The sequence below is a fragment of the Candoia aspera genome, chromosome 10 (genome assembly GCF_035149785.1).
Source record: "Candoia aspera isolate rCanAsp1 chromosome 10, rCanAsp1.hap2, whole genome shotgun sequence".
NCBI classification, from domain to species: domain Eukaryota; kingdom Metazoa; phylum Chordata; class Lepidosauria; order Squamata; family Boidae; genus Candoia; species Candoia aspera.
This window is the reverse complement of record NC_086162.1, coordinates 7,840,486-7,861,679: the sequence shown is the minus strand read 5'-3', so window position 1 is coordinate 7,861,679 and position 21,194 is coordinate 7,840,486. Positions and strand designations below refer to the sequence as shown.

The 21,194-nt window shown below is 42.1% G+C and overlaps 1 protein-coding gene across 5 annotated transcripts; it reads left to right on the top strand.

Moving 5' to 3' along the window:
- The first annotated feature begins 1,502 nt into the window (after positions 1 to 1,502).
- Positions 1,503 to 20,823, top strand: SFPQ (splicing factor proline and glutamine rich). Of its 5 annotated transcripts, XM_063311633.1 has the most exons (13): positions 1,504 to 2,331; positions 5,032 to 5,220; positions 5,323 to 5,624; positions 5,747 to 5,842; positions 6,868 to 7,064; positions 7,907 to 7,991; positions 8,313 to 8,472; positions 8,728 to 8,776; positions 8,860 to 8,981; positions 11,677 to 14,777; positions 17,489 to 17,536; positions 19,514 to 19,583; positions 20,732 to 20,823. In XM_063311633.1, exons 1-10 carry the CDS (start codon positions 1,621 to 1,623, stop codon positions 11,809 to 11,811), a joined length of 2,046 nt encoding a protein of 681 aa, XP_063167703.1. In that variant the 5' UTR covers positions 1,504 to 1,620; the 3' UTR covers positions 11,812 to 14,777; positions 17,489 to 17,536; positions 19,514 to 19,583; positions 20,732 to 20,823. The 5 variants fall into 5 exon arrangements, with proteins under 5 accessions (XP_063167705.1, XP_063167703.1, XP_063167702.1 ...); XM_063311635.1 differs by lacking the exon at positions 11,677 to 14,777 and having other exon boundaries at positions 1,503 to 2,331; XM_063311632.1 differs by having other exon boundaries at positions 11,677 to 17,536; positions 19,514 to 19,579.
- The last annotated feature ends 371 nt before the right edge of the window (positions 20,824 to 21,194 follow it).

Below are 21,194 nucleotides of genomic sequence, written 5' to 3'. Positions count from 1 at the left end.
ATGGCTAAATATATTTCTAATTCTGCCAAGAAATAAACATTATACAGTATTGGCAGTTCTCCTTAAAGGACAAAAAATGTTTTGTCTTCAATTTGGCATGTGACAACTTCTCATAAGAAGCTATATATAATGCAAATCTAAGTCAATTTCAAATTATTTTAAGGGGAAAGAAGCTAAAAATTGATTAAATAAATAGTTCTTTTCACACAGAAATCAGCAATTTCCATTTGGTGTTTCCAGATGGGGACATATGGCAGTTTGAATCAGATTTACACTTGGAGCCTAAGACTCATCTACCTTGGAGTGCTATTGCCATACGCATCCATTCTTCACCACCACCACATCAAAAAGGTAAATCATGCATTGTGATGAAACAATCCAAGCTCCACCCTTTCCTATGTGCCTCATGACGTTGCACGCAAGTACATCAAAGGCAGAATTTGTGTAGCAATGTTGCAAAGAGCTATGTGAGTACAGTTTGCAAGGATATCCAGGTAGCCCTCACTTAACAACCATTCATTTAGTGATGGTTCCGACTTACGACCAGTCTTCACACTTACGACCATCACAGCATCCCTGCAGTCATGTGATCACGATTTGGGCTCTTGGCAACCAGTTCACGTTTGTGACCTTCGCAGAATCCCGTGATCACACGATCGCCATTTTCGACCTTCCCAGCAGGCTTCTGGAAGCAAAATCAATGGGGAACCTCATGATTTGCTGACCAACCACATGGTTTGCTTAACACCTGCACTAATGCGCTTAATGCCTGCTGCAAAAAAGGCCATAAAATTGGGTCAGATTCACTTAATGACTGCTTCATTTAGCAACCAAAATTCCAGTCCCAATTGTGGTAGTTAATTGAGGACTACCTGTAACAGCATAGTGAGATAGCCCGAACCCCATCGGTGAGCCATAAGTTAGCTGTATGTCCTATCTCCTGCCTTTAGTTTCTTTTGGTAAACACTTTTTATTCTTTTCCTGGTGTTTAAATAATGTAGCTGACTAGGAAACTGGAGAGATAATCTAAACCTAGAGCTAAAGCTAAATCTAAGATGCACAAGGCAAGCAAAATGACCATCCACCCAGGCCAGCCCACGTGGCCTCTGTCTGCCGCAAGACAATGCGCACCATTTAGGCGCCGCCCATTCCTCACCCAGACCCGCCTCCTGTTAACCAAACGATCCAATCCATCGAAACCTAAGTGAAGTGACTTCCCTCATCCTTCATCCCCGTCCTCGAATACTTATTGTATAAAGAGACCGTCGCTCTTTTCTGTACTGCGGCTCGCGATTGGACTAACGACGGAGCCACGGGGGTTGGAGGCGGCCGCCTTTCCCCCCCTCCTGCCTTGCTGGCGGCCGAAAAACGATTGGTTCGCGAAGCTATCAATCTGTCCGGGGCATCTTTCGATTCGCTCACGGAGGGGGAAAAAAAAAACAAGCCGGAAAGGCGGGGACTGCGCCTGTTCGCCGAGGCTATATAAGGGTGAGACAAAGACGGCCGCGAGGCCGTTTTTTATATCTCTGTGCCTGGCGCCATCTTGTCTTTGGTCGGACTCTGAGGAGAAAAAGCGCCGCTTCGCAGTCCGGCCCCATCTCAACCGCCACCATATTTGCCATGTCGAGAGACCGTTTTCGTAGCCGTGGAAGCGGCTTCCACCGGCGGGGCGGCGGCGGAGGTCGGGGTGGCCTCCCCGGCAACCACGACTTCCGTTCGCCGCCGCCGGGCATGGCGGGCGGCATGGGGCAATCGCGCGGCGGCCACCATCACATGGGCGGCGGCCTCGGCGGCCCCCCGAAGCCGGAGCCCACCAAGCCGCCGAGCTCGGCCTCCACGCCGCCTTCCTCCGCGGCCTCCGTTTCCTCCAGCCCGGCGGGTTCGTCGCCTTCCTTGGGGCCGAACCAGAACCAGGTCGGCGCGCCGCCCCCGACCTCGTCTTCCGCCGCCTCCCTCTCCACGCCGAGCTCGGCCTCGGCTCCCGCCGCCTCCTCGGGGCTCCAGAGCGGCGGCCGAGGCGGGGAGGCGCAGCCGCCGCCGCAGCAGCCCAACGCGCCGCCGAGCCATAGCCCCGGGCAGGGCGGCCCCAAGAAGGGGCCCGGGCAGTCTCCCGGAGGCGGAGGAGGGCCCGTCGGCGGCCTGAAAGGAGGCCCGGGAGGCTCCCAGACAGGAGGGCCGAAGGGCGGCGGCGGGCCTGGGCAGCCGCACCGCGGCGGCAGCGACAGGCGCGGCGGGCAGAGCCAGCACCAGCACCCGTCGCAGCAGCACCAGCACCCCCCGCCGCCGCCCCAGCAGCAGGGCGCGGGGGAGGAGAAGGTCTCCGACACGGAGGTAAGAAGCGGACCCGCGGCGGGCCCTCCCGGGCCTGCCTGCGCGCTCGGACAAGATGGCGCCGGGGCTCGCTTCCCCCCCCGCGCGCGCTCCCCGGCGGCTCTCTGGGCCGCCATTTTGGGCGCGGGAGTGCGCGAGGGCCGGAGCCCCGAGGCCTCTCTGGGGGGGGGGGCGCGGGCGGCCGGGGCCGGAACCCTTTCCGGCCGAGGCTGTTGGGGGCCGCGCGCTCCAGGTTTTAAGGGGAAAACGGTGGTCTTGCAAGACCCGCGGCGTTGGGGCGGGCGGTGCGTTCACGGAATCGGCTGTTTGCTGCGCGCAAGTGAGTCCGGAGCTGTTAATGCGAGCCGCCTCGATCGCACGATTCTAAGAGGCGTCTTTTAGTAGGCTGGCTAAAAGCTTTTGATTTCGGGGGACTGCAGGGCATGAAGCCAGCTGGGTGACCTTGGGCCAGTCACTCACCCTCAGCTCCAGGAAGGAGGCAATGGCAAACCACTTCTTCTAGTCCTTGCAGTTTCCTTGGAAACGTTTTTCTGAAGTGAGTTGCCATTGCCCCCTTCCTAGGGCTGAGAGGAACTGGCTTTTATGCCGAAGGGAGGGCTAGAACTCAGGGTCTCCCGGTTTCTAGCCTGGTGCCTTAACACTACACCAAACTGGCTTTCTTGTGTATGTGTCTGTGTCTGTGTTTGTATGTATATGAACGGAGAACTAGTTTGGTGTAGTAGTGAAGGTGCTGGCTTCAAAAGCAGGAGATTGTGAGTTCTAGGCCTGCTTCCCTTAGGCATGAAAGCTGGCTGGGTGTCCTTGGGCCAGTCACCCGCTCTCAGCCCACCCCACCGCACCGGTTGTGGGGAAAAGAGTCAGGAGAATTAGGGATGTTCGTCACCTTGGGTTATATATACAAAAAGGTGGCATAAAAATCTAACAGTAATACTGAACTACAGTAGAGATGGGCAAGCAAAGCTTTCAAATTTGCCCATGTCTCCCTAACCCCATTTTGGAGTCTCTACCAGCTACAGTTGCTGAAAAGCAGTTGGCCCAGTTTCCCATTAATCTAAGGCAAGCAATGTACTGTAGTGCAGGTTTTATTTATTTATTTATTAAAGAAACGTATAAGGCCGCCCTACTCACACACGGTGACTCCAGGTGGCTTACAAAATTAAAAACCATAAAAACACAATAGACAGGATTAGAAATATAGTGTAATTAATAACACAAAGTAACCCTTGCTCTTTTCACTTTTATCGTATTGTGATATGTGTATTCTTAAAGAGTCTAGTCTTCACCAAAAGGTTGCTTGTTCCTCTGTTAACCTGATTTAGTGGCTAAACCATAAATAGCTGGGTTTATATAAAGCACTATGTATCAAGCATGGTTTGCAGATGCTACTAATCCTAAACCAAGCAAGCTATATTATGCTTTGTATTAGTGGTTTATGTGAACCAAATCAAACCTGATTGTTGTCCCTTTTGGGCCACTGTGGGCTACTTTGCTCTTACGGTAGATTAGTGGCAGTGGCAATTGTGATGGCCTGGAAATGTGAGTTCTTAGTGTTCTTTTCTACTTCGGGTTCAGTTTTGGCCACAAGTGAATGGCAGATGATGGAGTGGCTGTACCATGCGGTATTTTTCTGTGTTACGGTTTCGAGTATAGGTATATAGTTGCATATTTTTGAATGCGGAAAAAATGGGGGTGTGCTGCATAATATTGTAAATAGATGGCTTAGTGATGAGTTGTGTTAGAATTGTGATGCCCTTATTAGAGACACTGAAGTGAAGTCCTAATGAAGGATATTTTAGTGCTGTGCTAAGTGTCTTGGGGGGAAATGAGGTAATGGTGATACCTGTACAAGACAGCTTGCAGTAGTTCCCTGAGAATTAATGTCAGATTTTTAATATAATTATGATCAGCAATGTTTTAATAGGTGATGGTGCAAATTTAAAGTTTCGTTATAAATGTTGAGAATTCTTGAATTTGTGCGTTTTTACTAATGTGGATGGTATTAGGTAAAATTTAATGGAGAGCCTGAGAAGGCATACTGTGGAGTACTTACAAAATGCAGTGATAGTGCCTTAGCTTTGGAATAACTGAGCATGACTGGTGCTGACGTTACTTTTTTTTTTAAATGGCTGGCCAAGGTAACTTTTCTCCAAGGTATTTTACTTGTTTTAAAGATTCACTTTGAAATGTTGATGACTTCTACAATTTGTGTGAAAGAAGAGGAACTTACAATTTAAACAATGCAACAGAAAAAATAGGTACTCCTTTCCATAAACATATTGGCTGGCGAGCAGTGTACACTGGCAACCAATTCTTAAGAATGTCCTCCCTTTCTTTAAAATACTGTAGGGGCAATAATGGTTGTAGATTGTGCATTGAGTCCATCTAAATGGAAAATTGTCAGATTGCTCAGTATAACACTTTTCGTAGAAGGAAAAATGGTCTCTTCAATATTGAAGTGTAAATATAAGTAAACATGAAAAAAGGGATAATAGCATCTAGAGCAGCATTTTAAAAATTGGGTATTTCCAGGCTGATGTACTGTGCTAGCTTGGATGGAGTAAGGTGTGTGAGTGTAGTCAGATTTATGCTTGCATAATGTGCATAAAGGGGAAATGGATAAAGTGATTTTTTGTGTCTTCTAAACATATATCTTAAATATATACAATTAAGAATTTAGTGTTTGTCTTTAATTTTTTTTAGGGTTTTAAAGCAAATTTGTCACTTTTGAGGCGTCCTGGGGAGAAAACATATACTCAGCGCTGTCGTCTGTTTGTTGGGAATTTGCCTGCTGATATCACAGAAGATGAGTTTAAGAGATTATTTTCCAAATATGGTGAACCAGGAGAAGTCTTTATTAACAAGGGGAAAGGCTTTGGCTTTATTAAACTGGTAAGCATTGATGTTTCAGATTTTTTTAGATTTAATGCTAAGATTATTCTTCTACACTGTTGAACATAGCTCTGAAGTTAAGATTTATTAATCTATCCACAGGAATCACGAGCTTTGGCTGAAATTGCAAAGGCAGAACTTGATGATATTCCCATGAGAGGAAGGCAGCTTCGTGTGCGTTTTGCCACCCATGCTGCTGCTCTTTCTGTGCGTAATCTCTCCCCCTATGTGTCAAATGAATTGCTGGAAGAAGCCTTCTCTCAGTTTGGTCCAATTGAAAGAGCTATTGTGATAGTAGATGATCGTGGCAGATCCACAGGAAAAGGCATTGTGGAATTTGCATCTAAGCCTGCAGCACGAAAAGCATTTGAACGTTGTACTGAAGGTGTCTTTCTTCTGACAACGTAAGTAGGTCTCACTTTTTTATGTAGCTTAGTAACTGAAGGCAGTGGATTGAATGTTTAAATAAAAGCTCTAAGCTTAAAGGCCAGTATTCAACAAATTCAACACTCTCTCTGATTTTCAGCACTCCTAGGCCAGTTATTGTGGAGCCACTTGAACAGCTGGATGATGAAGATGGTCTTCCAGAGAAGCTGGCTCAGAAAAATCCAATGTATCAAAAGTAAGCAGAATTGTCACAACAACTAAACTATATTTGATATGTTGGAATTCGTGGTCTTTATTAGTTAATATTGTTACACATTATCTAGACCAGTATTTCCTGCCATATTGCAATTTGACTCATTCCTGTTTTCAGTAATATAAATTAGAAATCTTCTGAAAAAAATTGTATTGCCTTGAATTAATGTACTTTTCGCTTTCAGATTTATTGTATGTTTATGAACAGTTTTCCTAATAGCCAAGGTAGATCACCTAAAATACTTGAATATAATGGAATTGTTTCATTTGGTGAATTTAGTGTAACCTAAAAAAATCTAAAACACTCAGAGCTTTATTTCAAAATAATTTAAATTAATTGCGGTATTTCTGTTGTGCCCTCTAGATTTTTAAGCAACCTATCATAATACTGAGTACATGCTTCTTTGGCATCTTCACTTAAAAATTATTTTCAATTTGATTTTGAGTTTGTCTACAGCAGCATTGCACTTCGTTAAAGTGACTGGAATAGTGGTATCAGATTTCTTGGGCAAATCTTACATTTTGCAGACTTCTAAAAAATAGGCAAATTGAAAATGCTCAGTAGCCCTGGGATACTCCATTTGGAAGATAAATTGAAAAGTAGGACATTTTTGGCGGGAGATGAAGCATGTGATCCCTTCAGCTGAAAATGAAACTTGTCGTTCCATCCAGGCTCATGCTGCGTTCATTTTATTAACAATTCATTTTGATGGAATGGTACCTTCCAAAAAAAGCAAACTGCAAACATTTTAGTAAAAAAAGTAACTCCTGCTTCTTCCTCCGTAACTCTTAAGGTTCGACTCCCGTTTCTTCTGCTGTACTTGATTTTCTGAGTTGCAGTACAATAGTGGCAGCATTCTGTAGATGAAGAAAAGTATCCGTGTTACAGTGTGTTTGCTTGGACTCTCCTAATCTGAAACTTTGCCAGGCTTTGAGACTTTTGCCAGCATCACTGCTGGCTATTCTGTAAAGTGTAAGTGTGCATTTCATTTTTAATTGAATTTTTAGGGAGAGAGAAACGCCTCCGCGATTTGCGCAACCTGGAAGTTTTGAGTATGAATATTCTCAACGGTGGAAGTCCTTGGATGAAATGGAGAAACAGCAGCGAGATCAAGTGGAGAAAAATATGAAAGATGCCAAGGACAAACTGGAAAGTGAGATGGAGGATGCATATCATGAGCATCAGGCAAATCTTTTACGCCAAGGTATACGGCACAGATCTCTGAGACTTCGCTTGCTTTCTCCCATTTTCTCTTTAAGATTTCACTATTGGTAGTCTAAATGTTACTGCTTTTACCCAGATATATTTTAAAACACAGACTTGCTGTTTTTAGATAGTCATATTTTATTATTTGTCCAGTCTTACAGTCCCATGCTACTGTTTCCAGAAAAAGTTTGAGCTGGAAACATTTGTCTCCCAGCAATGGCCTAAGTAGTCATGTGTCTGTTAAATATTTGTTGTGTATTGATCATTCACTAAAAAAAATAGTGTCAAAGTTGTCTATATACAAATTTGCTTTAGTTAGATTTTTTTGCTTTTAAGAAAGCTTATGTAAAGAATGCCTATTCTGAAACACTCTCAGACTCATGAGCAGGAATGCAAAGATACCTGATTTATTAAAGAATAGTGTGCAGGATCACAGAGAAAGCTGAGAATGAAAAACGTGCCAAATGCAAACTAAAAACCCTCGGTGCAAATGAGATCCCTCCCCCCGTAGAATCTTCCCAGGCTCACAATCCCAGGTGCTCCTAACGGCTTCTGATGGTCTGCGGGAAAAGTCCTTGAGCAGAGCACAGAACCCAAACACATTCCATTGAAATGAACACAGATACAGAGCTTGGCACAAGGTTTCACAGCAGCTCCCTCCCAAACAGAAACGTGCGTCAGCACCATGGCATGTGAAACGTTACAATGTACAGTGCACATTGAAACAGTGAACATGACAGCTTAATCTCAGACCTGGCATCAAATTTAGATTCTATTTAATCGATAGGAATTCATAATCTATTATTAAGCAAAGGTTTGCTTAAATGATTACACTTCTAGATCTCATGAGGCGGCAAGAAGAACTGAGACGCATGGAAGAGCTTCACAATCAAGAGATGCAGAAACGAAAAGAAATGCAATTGAGGTAAGTTGTGATCATCTGTCATTATTAATCCTGTACTGAAATACAAGGTTTGTAGCTGTGGGCCACCAGCAGTTGCTTGGAGCTGCGTGAATGAACTAGTGGAGGATCAGTGCGGTGTAGTGCTCCTCTTTGCCTCCTCCCAGAAGACGTTTATTTGGGGCGGGGGCTTGTGGTTCATGAGGGCTTATTTACCGTATTTAATTATTTTGAAGGCTTAATTTTTAGCTTCAATGAGGTACGATAATTTTGGGGTAAAATGAATCAGTACACTATCCAAGTCTTTAAAAATAACAAGTTATAATGAAGCAATTGTATTTTCAGGCAAGAAGAAGAGCGGCGTAGACGGGAAGAAGAGATGATGATCCGTCAACGTGAGATGGAAGAGCAAATGAGAAGACAGAGGGAAGAAAGCTATACTAGAATGGGTTACATGGACCCTGTAAGTCAGGGCTGGAAGAATCCCAGTAATCTAGCTGCCCAGGTGCCTGAATCTCACATTGATCCCTAGGAATAAGTTTTATTTTCATAGTTTTTTAGAAGTCTTTTCCCATTTTTGATGATGTAAATCTGGGTCATGGAGGATTGATACCTACTCTCCTGGAGCTGGTCATCTTGCTGGCTTTTGTGTCTGAAAACCGGATTAGAAGTCATGGTCTCCAGGCTTCTAATCCAGGTCTGTGTTACAGAGCATTTAAGTGATTTGCTTGTTCTTAAAAATATCTGTTTGTCTTTTCAGAGAGAAAGAGACATGAGAATGAGTGGTACTGGTGCAATGAACATGGGAGGTAAAAAAGCTTTCCAGTTAAACTTGCATGCATAAATTACTGTTATCTGTCCTATGCATAATCACTTGATTTTTTTTTAATAGATCCCTATGGTACAACAGCTCAGAAATTCCCACCTTTAGCAGGTGGTACTGGCCTTGGCTATGAGACCAGTCCTGGAGTTGGACAAACATCTATGAGTGGCTCTATGATGGGAAGCGATATGGTAATGTATCCTGCAGCAGCTTGACTTCAGTTCTAAAGATTTCTGCATTGATCCCACATAACCTACACTTTAAGATAGGCTTCCCTTTTTCCAGCAGTTTGCTAATAGCAAGAGGCTTGTGAGCAATGTAAAGCTGAGTCTAGGCTTTGCTAGTATGGTGACAGCTCTGCTCAGATACTTCTGCAGTGGGTATTAGCAGACTTTTCTGTGATCAGTCGGGTTGGGAGTTCTCTGGCTAAGCTTGCAAGGAACCTTTAGCTCTGTAATCTAACAATCTGCCTGGGGGGAAAATCCCCCCCCACATTCTTGTTGAGTTAGCTTAATGAGCAGAAGTGGTCTTTGTCACTTTCTGAACTTGAGTTAACTGTGGCGCATAGAAGTGAATGTGCATAAAATAAAGGGAGACACTTTTCCAAGCCTAAAAATATATATATAATTGCACTATACTTTTACTACTTGTTAATGTCATGGATTAGTCACAGGTAGAGAATATTTAGATGCAAATAACGTGCCCTATTGTATACACTGACTTTTGACACAATATATGTGATGATGAGGAAAGAAGCAGTTCTTTAGGTAGGCAAGTCGTTAGCAATCTGTTTCTTGAGCAAGTTGCTTGTTGACTCTCAAATAATACATAATTTGGTTATAACGCTTAGGTACTGCTTAAGTTTCCTGAGTACAGACAAAGCTGCTGGGTCAAACTGAAGATCCATCTTATTCCCAAAGTGGTTAACCAGATGCTTCGGGGATGTCCATGAAAGCAGTAGCTTTTTCCTGTTGTCGCCCTTCAACCAGTACTCAGAGGCATATCTTGCCTTTGATGCTTGAGGGTTTGTACAGTTGCTAGGAGCTGCAGGTGGTGCGCTTGTTCTCCAAGCACTTTGAACTTTACTTCCTGTTCCTCTGCTTGTAGGCTTCAGAGAAATTCTTATATTCACATTATATGTGAAGCCTGATCTCTGGCCTTGGAGTAATACAGTGGCAGTACAGCTGGTAAATAGAATTAGCGAAATCTAAGTCTAATCCTTGCTTGCGTGGTATACATTCACCTTAAGAGTTTAATCTAACACACAAAATAAGGTTGGGGGTAAGGGTGGAGGCTATTCTTGTACTGAAGGTTTGGCTACATGAGGTGGGCTACTCGTAGCTCATGTGTCACTTAACATAGAAACAAATGCCATTTATCCACCCCCAGGTTCTTAAGATGCCCTGTGGCTGTTTGACCGTATAGCTCAAAGGAGTCTGCAATTAGTCATAGACTTCTGTTGAAATAGGCAGTCTGGTAAAAGCGGGATGTTTGTTTTCAAAATTAACAATGTAGCGTATCAAGTGCTTAAACGTCTCATTCACTTGTAATTGGTGGCACTAGAAAAAATGCCTGAAATTTCAGTGGTCAGTACTTTGCGTGAAGCAATGTGCTGTCTTTCTAAAGTACGTAACTATAGAAACTTAGTAGGATTATCTCCTTACGGAATTTGTTTATTTATGACACTTGGCCTTTGGGAGTTTAAATTGGCAGTCTAATAACTGTAAGCCAGTTGTTAGAGAAAATCCGATGGAGTCTTGCTAGAATTCCAGACTCTTGGTGACTCCATGATTGGATACTTATGCAAATTGGTGAAGGGCTCATGCATACGTTTTCTCATCTGTGATGATTGTGGCAGTAGCATTCTGGAATCTAGGCTTCTGTTTGTGGGGTTATTGGGGAGCAAATTGAGTGTGAGCCTTTCACAAAGTACATCTGCATGTGTATCTGGTTAAAGGATTCATACAGCTAGTCTGAGGAATTATACTGAGTGAATTTGGCTCTGTTGTTAAGCTTGAGTGCATCTGAAAGCTTTTTTTGTATAAACTAGTTCCTATGCTGCCCTAACAGCACCAATAATACCAGCATCAACACCTTTGATTCATTACACCCTCCTTTGTGCCTCGTAAATCAAGAAATGAAGAAAGATCAGGTAAATTGGCAAGTCAACTGGTCTGCTTTATTGCAGCCTGGTTGAGCTTTTGTGGATTCAGAGAAAACCAGCTTGAATGTATTCAGATACTGCAAAGTAATAATGGACTCTTTGCTAATCATACTGAAGCAATAGGGCCTCTACTGCAGTGGAGCTATTTAAAGAAGCTCAAGATTGTGCAAACATTTAGTGGTTCTCTTGTCTTGGCTGGGCAAGTTAATCAGGTGCATAATATTTCTTGTATTTCCATAGGGTCTTAGTGGCTTTTGAAAAACATCAATTAAGTAAATAGACATTAGTCTAAGTAATTTCAGGACATGGTCTTACACCTTTTAACTAGGCATCTGCTTTAGGAAGCTCAGACTGGGCTTCTGTGTACCTTGTTCACTGATAACTACAGATTAGCAATTAATTGTAACTGATAACCAGAATTCCTTTCAGAGAGAATTCTTGGTTCAAACCCATACTAATGCTTGCATTTTTAGCACTTCAGGGAAAATCTGTTTGCTGAAACAGACATTTGAGAATGGATCAAGTTGGGAACATACCTCAAAACATGTATTAAGTTAAACTAATTATTAAATTACCCTTTTTTCCTTTCTATGTTCCCGGTACCTGTGGATCGACTCAATGGTGATTGTATCGACGAACGTTGACTGCGGAACCTTCTAAAATAAATTCTTAACACACATGGACATCAACTACACATAATGAACTCTTAATTGTTCTGATAGCGCCCTGAGCGATTTGGACAGGCAGGTGCGGGGCCTGTAGGCCAGGGCCCTAGAGGAATGGGGCCTGGAACTCCTGCAGCTTATGGGAGAGGGAGAGAAGAATACGAAGGCCCAAACAAAAAGCCCCGATTTTAGATGTGACCTGTAGATTTTTCATTCCAGTTTGTTTTATTTGTCTTGTTTAGACACTACTTTTTTTTTTAATTCTTGCATTTTAGTAAGAAAGCTACGTTTTTATGAATGTTAGAAACTTAAAATGACCTAGAATTTGTAAGTGGTCTGGGCAAAAAAAAACAAAAAAAACCAGTCTAATTATGTAATGCAGTGTTCTAAACTTAGCTTTTTTGATGTATAACGTCCCTACCTTGATGGCAATGTACTGTGTGCCATTTGAATTCCCAAGTGTAAACTTTTTTTACTGTGCTTAAAATAAATAGACTTAAATGTAGCAAGATTCTTTTATCATAAACTTCTGACCATAAAGGGCAAATAGCACTTCCAAAAGGCAATACATTCCTTGAAATGAAATCTGAAGTGTTGCACAGTACATAAGGTTTAGATGCTGCCATGCCATAAAGTCTAAAATATCAGTATGCAATTTTAAAATCTGATTGGACTTCAATACTGTAGTATCTCAATGAATTCTCACCCTTAGAATAAGCCTTTAGTGTTCTGTAAAACTTTCAATATAATTATTCAAGTTTATGTATTTGGAATTTCCTTGCAGTAAGGAAGCAAACTGGGTTTTGGTGAAATAATAGAGGATAAATGATGTAGTTCAGTTTTGAATAAGGAGGTGGGAGATGGGAGTTGGGTAAGGGCAGATAATCTAATAGCATTAGCTGTTGCCTCTCCAAAGGTCCTTTCTATTCCAGCTGCTATAAATCATAGCATGACTTTGTATATATTGTTCAGTGTCTCATTCTTCTAATATGACTCAGAATATGAGATCTGGTTGATCCATTTCACTTCTAATTCTTTTGCTAGAGTTAAGCAATTTTGTGCCCACTGGATGTTACATCTTAACAGAGTCCTTGATGATTGAATATATCGAGGTTTATGGAAGTTGCAATCCAAACATTGGGGGGAATCAAATTGTTTCTTGATTTAACCAGTATCTTATTGATCCAAAAGCTTTGAGCATTGGTGGGCACTTGTGTACTATGCTTAATATCAAAACTGCAGCACTTAAATGCAGAAATGAAAGTATCCTTTGAAGCTTTAGGATTAAAGTAGTGTCCTACAGTGTAGTAATTTGTTAGATTAAAGCCTGACATGTAGAAATCTACCATTAAAAATGGAAAGTTTTTTCCTTGGGCTACATAGTACAAACTTGTGGTGTTGACTTGGTAGAGTTGAATCATATTTATTAAAACACTGTAAGAAGTCACGCTGTCTTGGACTCTATACTCTGATGGTACCTAAAATACTGGGTGCACAGTTCCTGGTACATAAAAGGTACAACGGCTTGATAAAATGAATTGGATCAGAGACCATTCTGTGATTAATCCTGTTGGTTTTTCATTCAATAATTTTGGGTGCTTTAAATCCTTTAAATAAGGGTGGGGAACCCTTTTTTTCCCCCTAATGGGAGCCATTTTATATCTGTTCAAAACAGTTACATTCTCTGGGTGGTGTTGCATTTACTTTCCCTTTTTGCCCAGAAGGCTGTTGAGGGAGGGGCAGATAGCTTTTGGCAAGTCAGGACTGATCACTTGCAGGCACCCTGTTTTGGCTGTTTTTCCCCTCTCAGCCACTGAGCCTTTCTCTGCACTGCCTCCAGTAGCTTGAGGATAACCAGAATGCTACACACGGTTCCCCATCCCTCCTTTAAATGTGTTAAAGCTGAGGAAGAATCAGTTACCTGTAAACTGTTCATAACTGCAGTATATGAAACTTCACTGCCATCAGTTATTATGCATTTTGATTCTGCCAATGGATTTGCTCAAAAGTTTGTGCTGAGCAAGCCTTTTGAAAACCCAAGAATGGTAAACAGCTGATACTCAAGGTTGCTGGACTGCCTCTAATTTAGTGTTGTGGTTGAATTGAGCTATATCTCCAGAAGCTTCAAGAAATTAACATCAAAGGGGGAAGAAAAGAACCTACAGTTCTTGAATTGACTGCTGATGTAGAGAAGCCCTTGTGATACCATTGTGGAACTTAATGTGTCCTGGGCTGCATATTGCTCAGTTTTGCATTTCTCGGGGTGGGGGGTGTTCATGGACACCTGCTGTAGGAAACTCTGAGATGACGGGCGGGGCCTCCGGAAATGGAAACTAATTTTCAGTTTATTTTTCAGATTACATGCCATTTTTCCTTAGGATGCTGGCACATATCCTAAACCATGTTCTTTTGTAGTACTGTAATCTTGGAAGAGTGAAGGAAGCTGATGGTCCCATTTCCTTCCTAAGGTTCATCTCTTGTTTTCATTTTGTCTAAAACTAGGCTGATGTTAAAACCGGAAGGAAATAGGGGCCGCAGTAGATTCTTACACTTTACTGGACGGGTACTGTTGTCAAATGTGCTTACATAAAAATATGCATGATGGTCTGACTTCAAAAGATAACAAGCAGGATGGTCCCTCAGTAGCAAACCAATTGTTTGGGCATTTTCACTCAATCAAATGTTCCATCTTTTTAGCTTTTTCAAAATGGATTTAAATATTTGTTTAGACTTACAGATGCCTTTTGAGCAGAAGTGTGACTCTTCCACTTCTGCATGCCATTAAGCCTTTAGGTCATGCATAAGTTATCCCAATTCAAGGGTCTACCCATGTTTAACAATCATAGCATGCTATAACCACATCCTTGTTAGTTGTAATAAATGAATTTCTGTTTCTGTGCGTATTTTGTGGTATATTTGTTTTTAAAAAGTTCTTGGCATCTCCTTGGCAACCACTTGTGGCAGCATGCTTTTCTCTGGAGTTTGAGACTGCAATATGACACTGTTTAAAAGTAGTGGCCTGCTATGTAACAGCACTTAGACAGCATTTCCGCAGTGCATAACTGTGAGGAACGTAGTACCACAAGTGGCAATGGACATTAGGACCTGGATGTAGTATTCCTGCTTGCTCCAAGATTCTCATTGTCGCCTGCATACAGGTAGGTAAAAAGAACTATAATCTAACTTGGTGGCTTTCTGTGTAATCTTGCTATGGGGGTATTCTGGCATCACACTCCTGACGGTGGGATTTCAGTGCAGCACTTCTCATACTGTATGGTGCTTAGTTTTGAGGCCTGACCTGCAAATCAGCATTAGGCAAGCCGACTATGATGCTGACACTTGTGCCTCAGACCCGTGATTTCTTCGTGCCTATGACTTGTTTCTGTCTTAACTGTGTGACAATGACATCCTCAGAGCTCAATGGGAGGGGGAAGTAAGTTCAATTTATGCATATTTTACTGCTCAGGGTCTTTTTCATTGTGTTTAGGAATGGTTGCTTTCAGTTCATACCAGCTACATATTAAAAGTTGTATGAAAACTCTTTCATGATCAGGCAGATAAATGCATTGGTACCTTGCCCGTTACAATGAGTGTTGCTCTGTTAAGTTTGAGCTGGGGAGTGAGTATTGTAATTTTAGTGTAAAGTTACGTAATCTACGGGTGGCTGGCTGTGGGGTGATGGCTGTGATGTTTAAATGATACTGAATAACTGAGAAGCTCCCCTTACTGTAATACATGCATTTTACCAAAAAGTGTAGCTTGCTTTGCCTACTTGATGAAAGAACACAGTAGGGTTACATATCTAATATATGTTGCCCTGCAGAACTGTTGGCTTTGTTGTGCTAGCTAGGCCTATGTTACGTGTCTTGAAAGCATTTCGTAAGATTTGGCTCTTGACCAATTCATCAGCTACAGCAATGCTCAACTTAAGACTGAAGTGCAGTTCTGTCAAGTCTCATATTTCAGTGTGTTTCAAGAAGAAAGGCTGATTCAACAACGGGATTCAACAGTGAATCTTAACAGCCGAGTAATGGACTGGAGTCCCTGGTCTTTTGTGCCTGCATGGCTTACAAGAGGAGAGTTTTTAAAATGCTCGTCAGTATAAATAGTACACGTATTCAGAGGAAAAGGGTGTACTTTAAGTCCAATGAACGGTATGTTCATTGGATTACTAGTTACATTCAAATCAAGCTGGACGTTCCAAGTAGTATAATAATTCCATTATGAGCTCAGTAAGCAGGCAGTATGTTTGCTATGTAACTGGGTTGCAAATACATTCAACCATAGTAGCTGTACTCAGTTTTGACCAATATGCCAGTGGTTTAATTGAAGCGTGGGGATTATATCAGGATTTCTCTTGACCTGAGTGAATTTAGTTACCAGGTGAATTGGACTCCAGTTTCTTGTGTATGTGATTAACTGCAGTGGTAAACAGAAATACATTAAGTATTCCTGAAAGGCAGTAATGCTTCGTTCAAAACATCTCTAAGTGTGTAAGTGGCATAAGAAATAACAAAAGTGCTTGCATTGTATTCCATGTTAAGCTTTCATTCTGGTCTATGACTTCCCCCCCATTACTTGCAAAAACTGACTTCAGAGCTCAGAAGTGTGATGCCAGAATACATTATGCGTACTCTGCTAGGCTCTCAGTTCCGGTTACTAGTGCTGTGAGGACAGAAGCACTTCCTAACATTATTGGGGGGAGGCTTTGTTACAGTGAGTATGAAAAGCTTCTGTTGGCTGAAGCTCTCCCCCAAGACTAGGAAACACCTAAGCAACCAGGGGGCTGAACTCTGCAAATAACTTCAAGCGGCTGATCAGGAAGGCCTGTGGTAACTTCTAAAATTGGAGCCCAACATGAAGAGATTGTGCTTTTTTAGGTTTGTTTGGACCATTGGTTGTTTTCCACCATCACAGCTAGCAAGGTTGGAATCAACAGGTCAGTTGCAGATCTGTCTTTATGCTACTTGCTGGGCTTAAGCAAATGCTGCAAGATGGGGAGGGGGAGACGAGGGAGGCCTCTCCTATTTTGTTTGCTCCATTAGCAAGTGTTTGTGGAAGCCCAATGGTGGTGTATACCATTCCCCCCTCAGAAAACCTCAGTACTGAATATTAGTACAATGAAATGTGAGAAAGGATGGCTGCAGACAAATAGCTAGGGAAGAAAATATAATTTGTATTCCTATATCCTAAAATGTGTTCCTTTTGTTTTGCAAAACTATTAAATCAATACGTGGTCTTGAAACTGGCACATTGGCTGGCTTGGCAGTGTTTCTTACATTTTAAGGGCCATTAAGTTACTTGCAGGTGGAAAGGTTGACCTTTCACTTTATGCCCTTAATTAGAACATTTGAAAACTATTAGGGACAACTGCAGGGGGGGGAATTTGTAGTAGACAGCTTAGTAAGTAAATTCTTTTCTGTATTGTAAAGATTCAGAAAGCTTTGGATTGTCCTTCAACTACCTGAAAGGATTATTTGATTTAGGGGGTGGCGGGGGGTATGCATGGCAGCAATTCAGAGAAGCAGTCAAGTAGCTGAATGCAACGGCTTTGCACCTGCACCTAAGGGGGGCAGCGTGTCTCTGGCTGCAACTGTCCTTCTGGTTAGGTAGCATCTGCTCAAGGGGCAGTTCAGGGTTAGGCCTTTAAGAGTAGTTGCACTTGTTCACTCTCCTGCGTTTCACTCTTTGAAATAAAGTATTCATCTCCTCCTCGTGCCCCTTGCTACCTCCCAGTGACTATCAGCAGCTTTTGTAAAACTCCCCTCAATTTTACCAGTTCATAAGTTGTACTTATGTTTAACTTAATTTTGTTTTCAGAAGTATCCTGGTCTACGTTCACCTACTAACTTTAATTCTTATCCTTTAGGTGAAGATAATACCAGCTGGATGAAACTGGAATGCTGTCCCATATAAGGTAAGGCTTTTCACTTCAGGAGCTAAGGGTTCTAAGCCCTTGGGAGAGGAATGCTAAGCAAGGGACTGACGTGGCGCATGCGCCTGGCCGTGGGAAATGTGCTAATGCTTAAAGTCAGGTTGCTGTGGTGGAAAATGACCAGGAAGGCATGCCTGAGGTTTGTATTGCCTTTCCTCTTCCAGTCATTTTTAGTGTTCCATTTTAAAGTATACGCACTACTGTTATAGTGGCTTATATTACATGTTTTTTTATTTCTGTTCCTGTGCTATTTATTGATATATTTTATTGTGCAGCGTTGAAATTGAGTCAGAGAGCCCTGTTCTTTAGGTACCTTGAAAATAACAAAAAATCACATATTATCCTCCGAAACCTGTCTTGGGTGAGCCATAAACTGTGTCCTAAGGGAAACAGAAAGAAAGGCAAACATTGGTCATGGCCCCTCTTTGAGCCTGTTGTGGTTAATGGGGTAACTTGGATTTAAGTAGGTTTCATGCTGTTATTTCAGATTTATTGAGAGAATTACCCAGGTTTGTTTTAAGTTGAGAGTTGGTTTGATAATATGTGTCTACTTAGAAGTAAGTCCCAGAATGCTTCTTAGCCTTTCTTTGTGCCATGGACCCATTTGAGAGTGTAGTGAAACCTATGGGTGCCTTCTCAGAAGAATTTGAATGCATAAAATAAAATATATAGATTGTATTAAAAAGAAAATAAAAATGCATGTACAGTTCTCAAATATATTTTTAAAGTCAAAATAATTTTAGATAGTCACATGTATTGAAGTTAACAGACTTCAAGCCAAAAGTTTGTTGCCTACATTCATTCATTATTGAATGAAAACCTTAAAATTTCAATTACAAGTTAATGAAAATCTATTTCTTTTCCTATCCAAGTTCAGACCCCTTGGAATCTATATCCCGTTTTTTGGGGTTTATGCTCTTAAATCTTTATTAAAGTTCTAAACAAGCATAAGAGAAGTGGGGTACAGTCATTGAAGAGAAGAATAAAGGATCTGAAAATATATATCAAGAATTATAAAAAGCTAGAAGCTATATTAAAAACTAAACTAAACTATAAAAAGCCAGAATATAAAAGAAGGGGTGGGGGCATTAGTTGGGCGTAGGGAACATAAACAGCATGTGGAAGACTATCAAGTTACAAAGTACTCTAAGGTGGCAAACTAGGTGCTGCTTAGATCTGGCTTGCAAAGTTGAGCCCTGGGCGCAGGTCATCTGAGGAAGAATTTAAAAATAGTAGCACAGACTAACGAACATCCTGAAAGTGAAATCAGAACAATGTCAAAAGCAAAAAAATCAACAGAAAGCATGTATAAATCCCAAATCAAACCCTAGATAGGCATCCACAATCAGGCAGCTGGGATCAAAAGCACATTGAAATAAATCAGTTTTTACCTGCCTTCTGGAGTTGCGACGTGAGCTCTGCACACCCGAAAGTGTTCCACCAGCTGGGGACGGTTAGAGAGGACCGGCCGTCTTAATCCTTGCTCTGCAGGGCTCACAAAGGGGGGGAACGCTTGGCGAGTCTCCCCTCCATGACCAGGTGGGCGGATTCCATTCTGGCAAGACGTTGCCTGGCGTACCTTGGCGTAGCACTGTTTGGTTGTGTCACACACGTTAGACGCTTGACGTTTTTCCTGGAAAACCAGCGCACAGGCTGAGGGATATAGAACTAGATGAGCACCAGGTCTTACCTTTTAATTGCAGGTGGCTTTGTATTCTGTTCCATTGACTCCTCTTAAATTTAACGTTTCTTGGAAGTGTATACGGTCACTTGCAAGATGGTACAGAAATCACTGGATCAAAGCGAAGTGAATGAAACTCAAGTCTCCTCCCTAGAAAGGCATTCTAGAATCAACCAATTATAATGAAACCCACGATCACCCCTTAGATTATATCGAATTAAAAACAGCCTGTTAACATATTCCGTGTGCTACCGTTAAAACCGTATTTTTTTTTACAGTTGAACAATGGCCAGTATATGCCAACACAATTGAATGGTCTAGAGGGAAGAGCGCTGCACAAATATGTAGGTAAGGAACCGGGTGGTAGATTCTTGCTGAAAGTTTGAGGGGTTTGTTCATATATTCGTTTGTTCCATTCAATTTGTATGGCCACCCATCTCACCAAGTGACTCCGGGTGGCAAGTTTAAGAGTATAGAAGCAGCTTGCTGGGAGAATTAGAGCGACGTTTCCCCACCGTGGCAACTTTAAGATGGGTGGACTTCGACTCCCAGAATTCCCCAGCCAGCATTAAAGTTGCCAAGGTGGAGAAACATGGAACCAGAGTGATGAGGATCCTTTTCTGTGGACATGGTGAAATGGAAGCTGGATGGCCGTTAGGCATTGGTGCAGGAGGCGGGCTCTGGCATTGTGATGCCTCTTCGGTTCCCTTTCCCTGTAGCTGAGCTGCATGTGAAATGAGCCACGTGCTGCAGTGGTTTAGTTTTGCAAATAATATTTTTTGCTAAACCTTAATGACATGCATGCGAGAACAGTTCGTAGTAACCATACTATGATGCACCTGTCAAGTTTTACTGGTAGAAGAAAAGTTCACGGACAAGGTTATTCATACAAAATCGTTTGACGGTGCTGGTCAGCCTTTCTTGTTTGTTGCATGATTCAGATTTAACAAAATCAAAGTTACAACCAAGGAAATCCAGGTTTAGTCTGAGCTTGGCTTTTATCCCAATTACTGTATCGGAACACACACAGGTTTTTCTTTCATTGAAAATGTATTTCCAATGTTGGTTTAGTGTTTGGACTCTCTGAATGTAAATCTGATGTTAAGTCTTGATTTGCATTTAATTTGCTAAAGCCAATTTAAATGATGTATCCGCATAAACACCCTGGAGAGCCAGTTTGGCATACTGGCTAAAGTGCTGGACTAGAAACCAGGAGACTCTGAGTTCTAGTCCTTCCTTAGGCATGAAAGCCGGGCTGGGTGACTTTGAGCTGGTCCCTCCCTCTGTCTCAGCCAAACCCACCTCACAGGGTTGTTGTGGGGAAAGTAGGAAGCAGGAATTTTAGGTATGTATGCATTCTTGAGTTGGCCAAAAATGAAAGTGGGATAAAAATAAAAAAATAAACAAGCAGGATGCCACAGCACTAAAATTCAGCTATAAAAACCTTGATTTCTTTCTGATCAGCATAATAATCCTCAAATATTCTGTTTCTACAGGAAGAGAACGGTAGAGTTGATGGCAGAAAGGAGGAGTCCAGGGATGCAGTAGCACTTCCTTTAAATCTTCAATAAACTATTCAGAAAGTTAAGATCTGGTGTCAGTTCTTGAAAAAGCTCACAATCTATATAATTGGTGCTCATTTGAAATGCTAGAAGGAAGGTGGGAGTAATCTAATACGCTAAGTATATCCAGTTCCTTCATCTCCTGAACCACGTTCCTTATAAGCAGTTATACTCTAGTAGATATTCTGGAATCATGCTAAAAAAACAAGCTTAGAGTCCCCTTTTTGGGAGAGATGGGCGGTGATAGAAAATTGAAGAACGAATAAAGCCGCTTTGATTTTGGACTGTTTGGTCCCTGGTGGCTTTTGCTATCTGCAATATTTTGTGACCCTCAAGTTCGCATTTGAAATCTTGTTTCTAGCATTCAGCTTGGCCCTTTCTCGATATTCCTGTAATT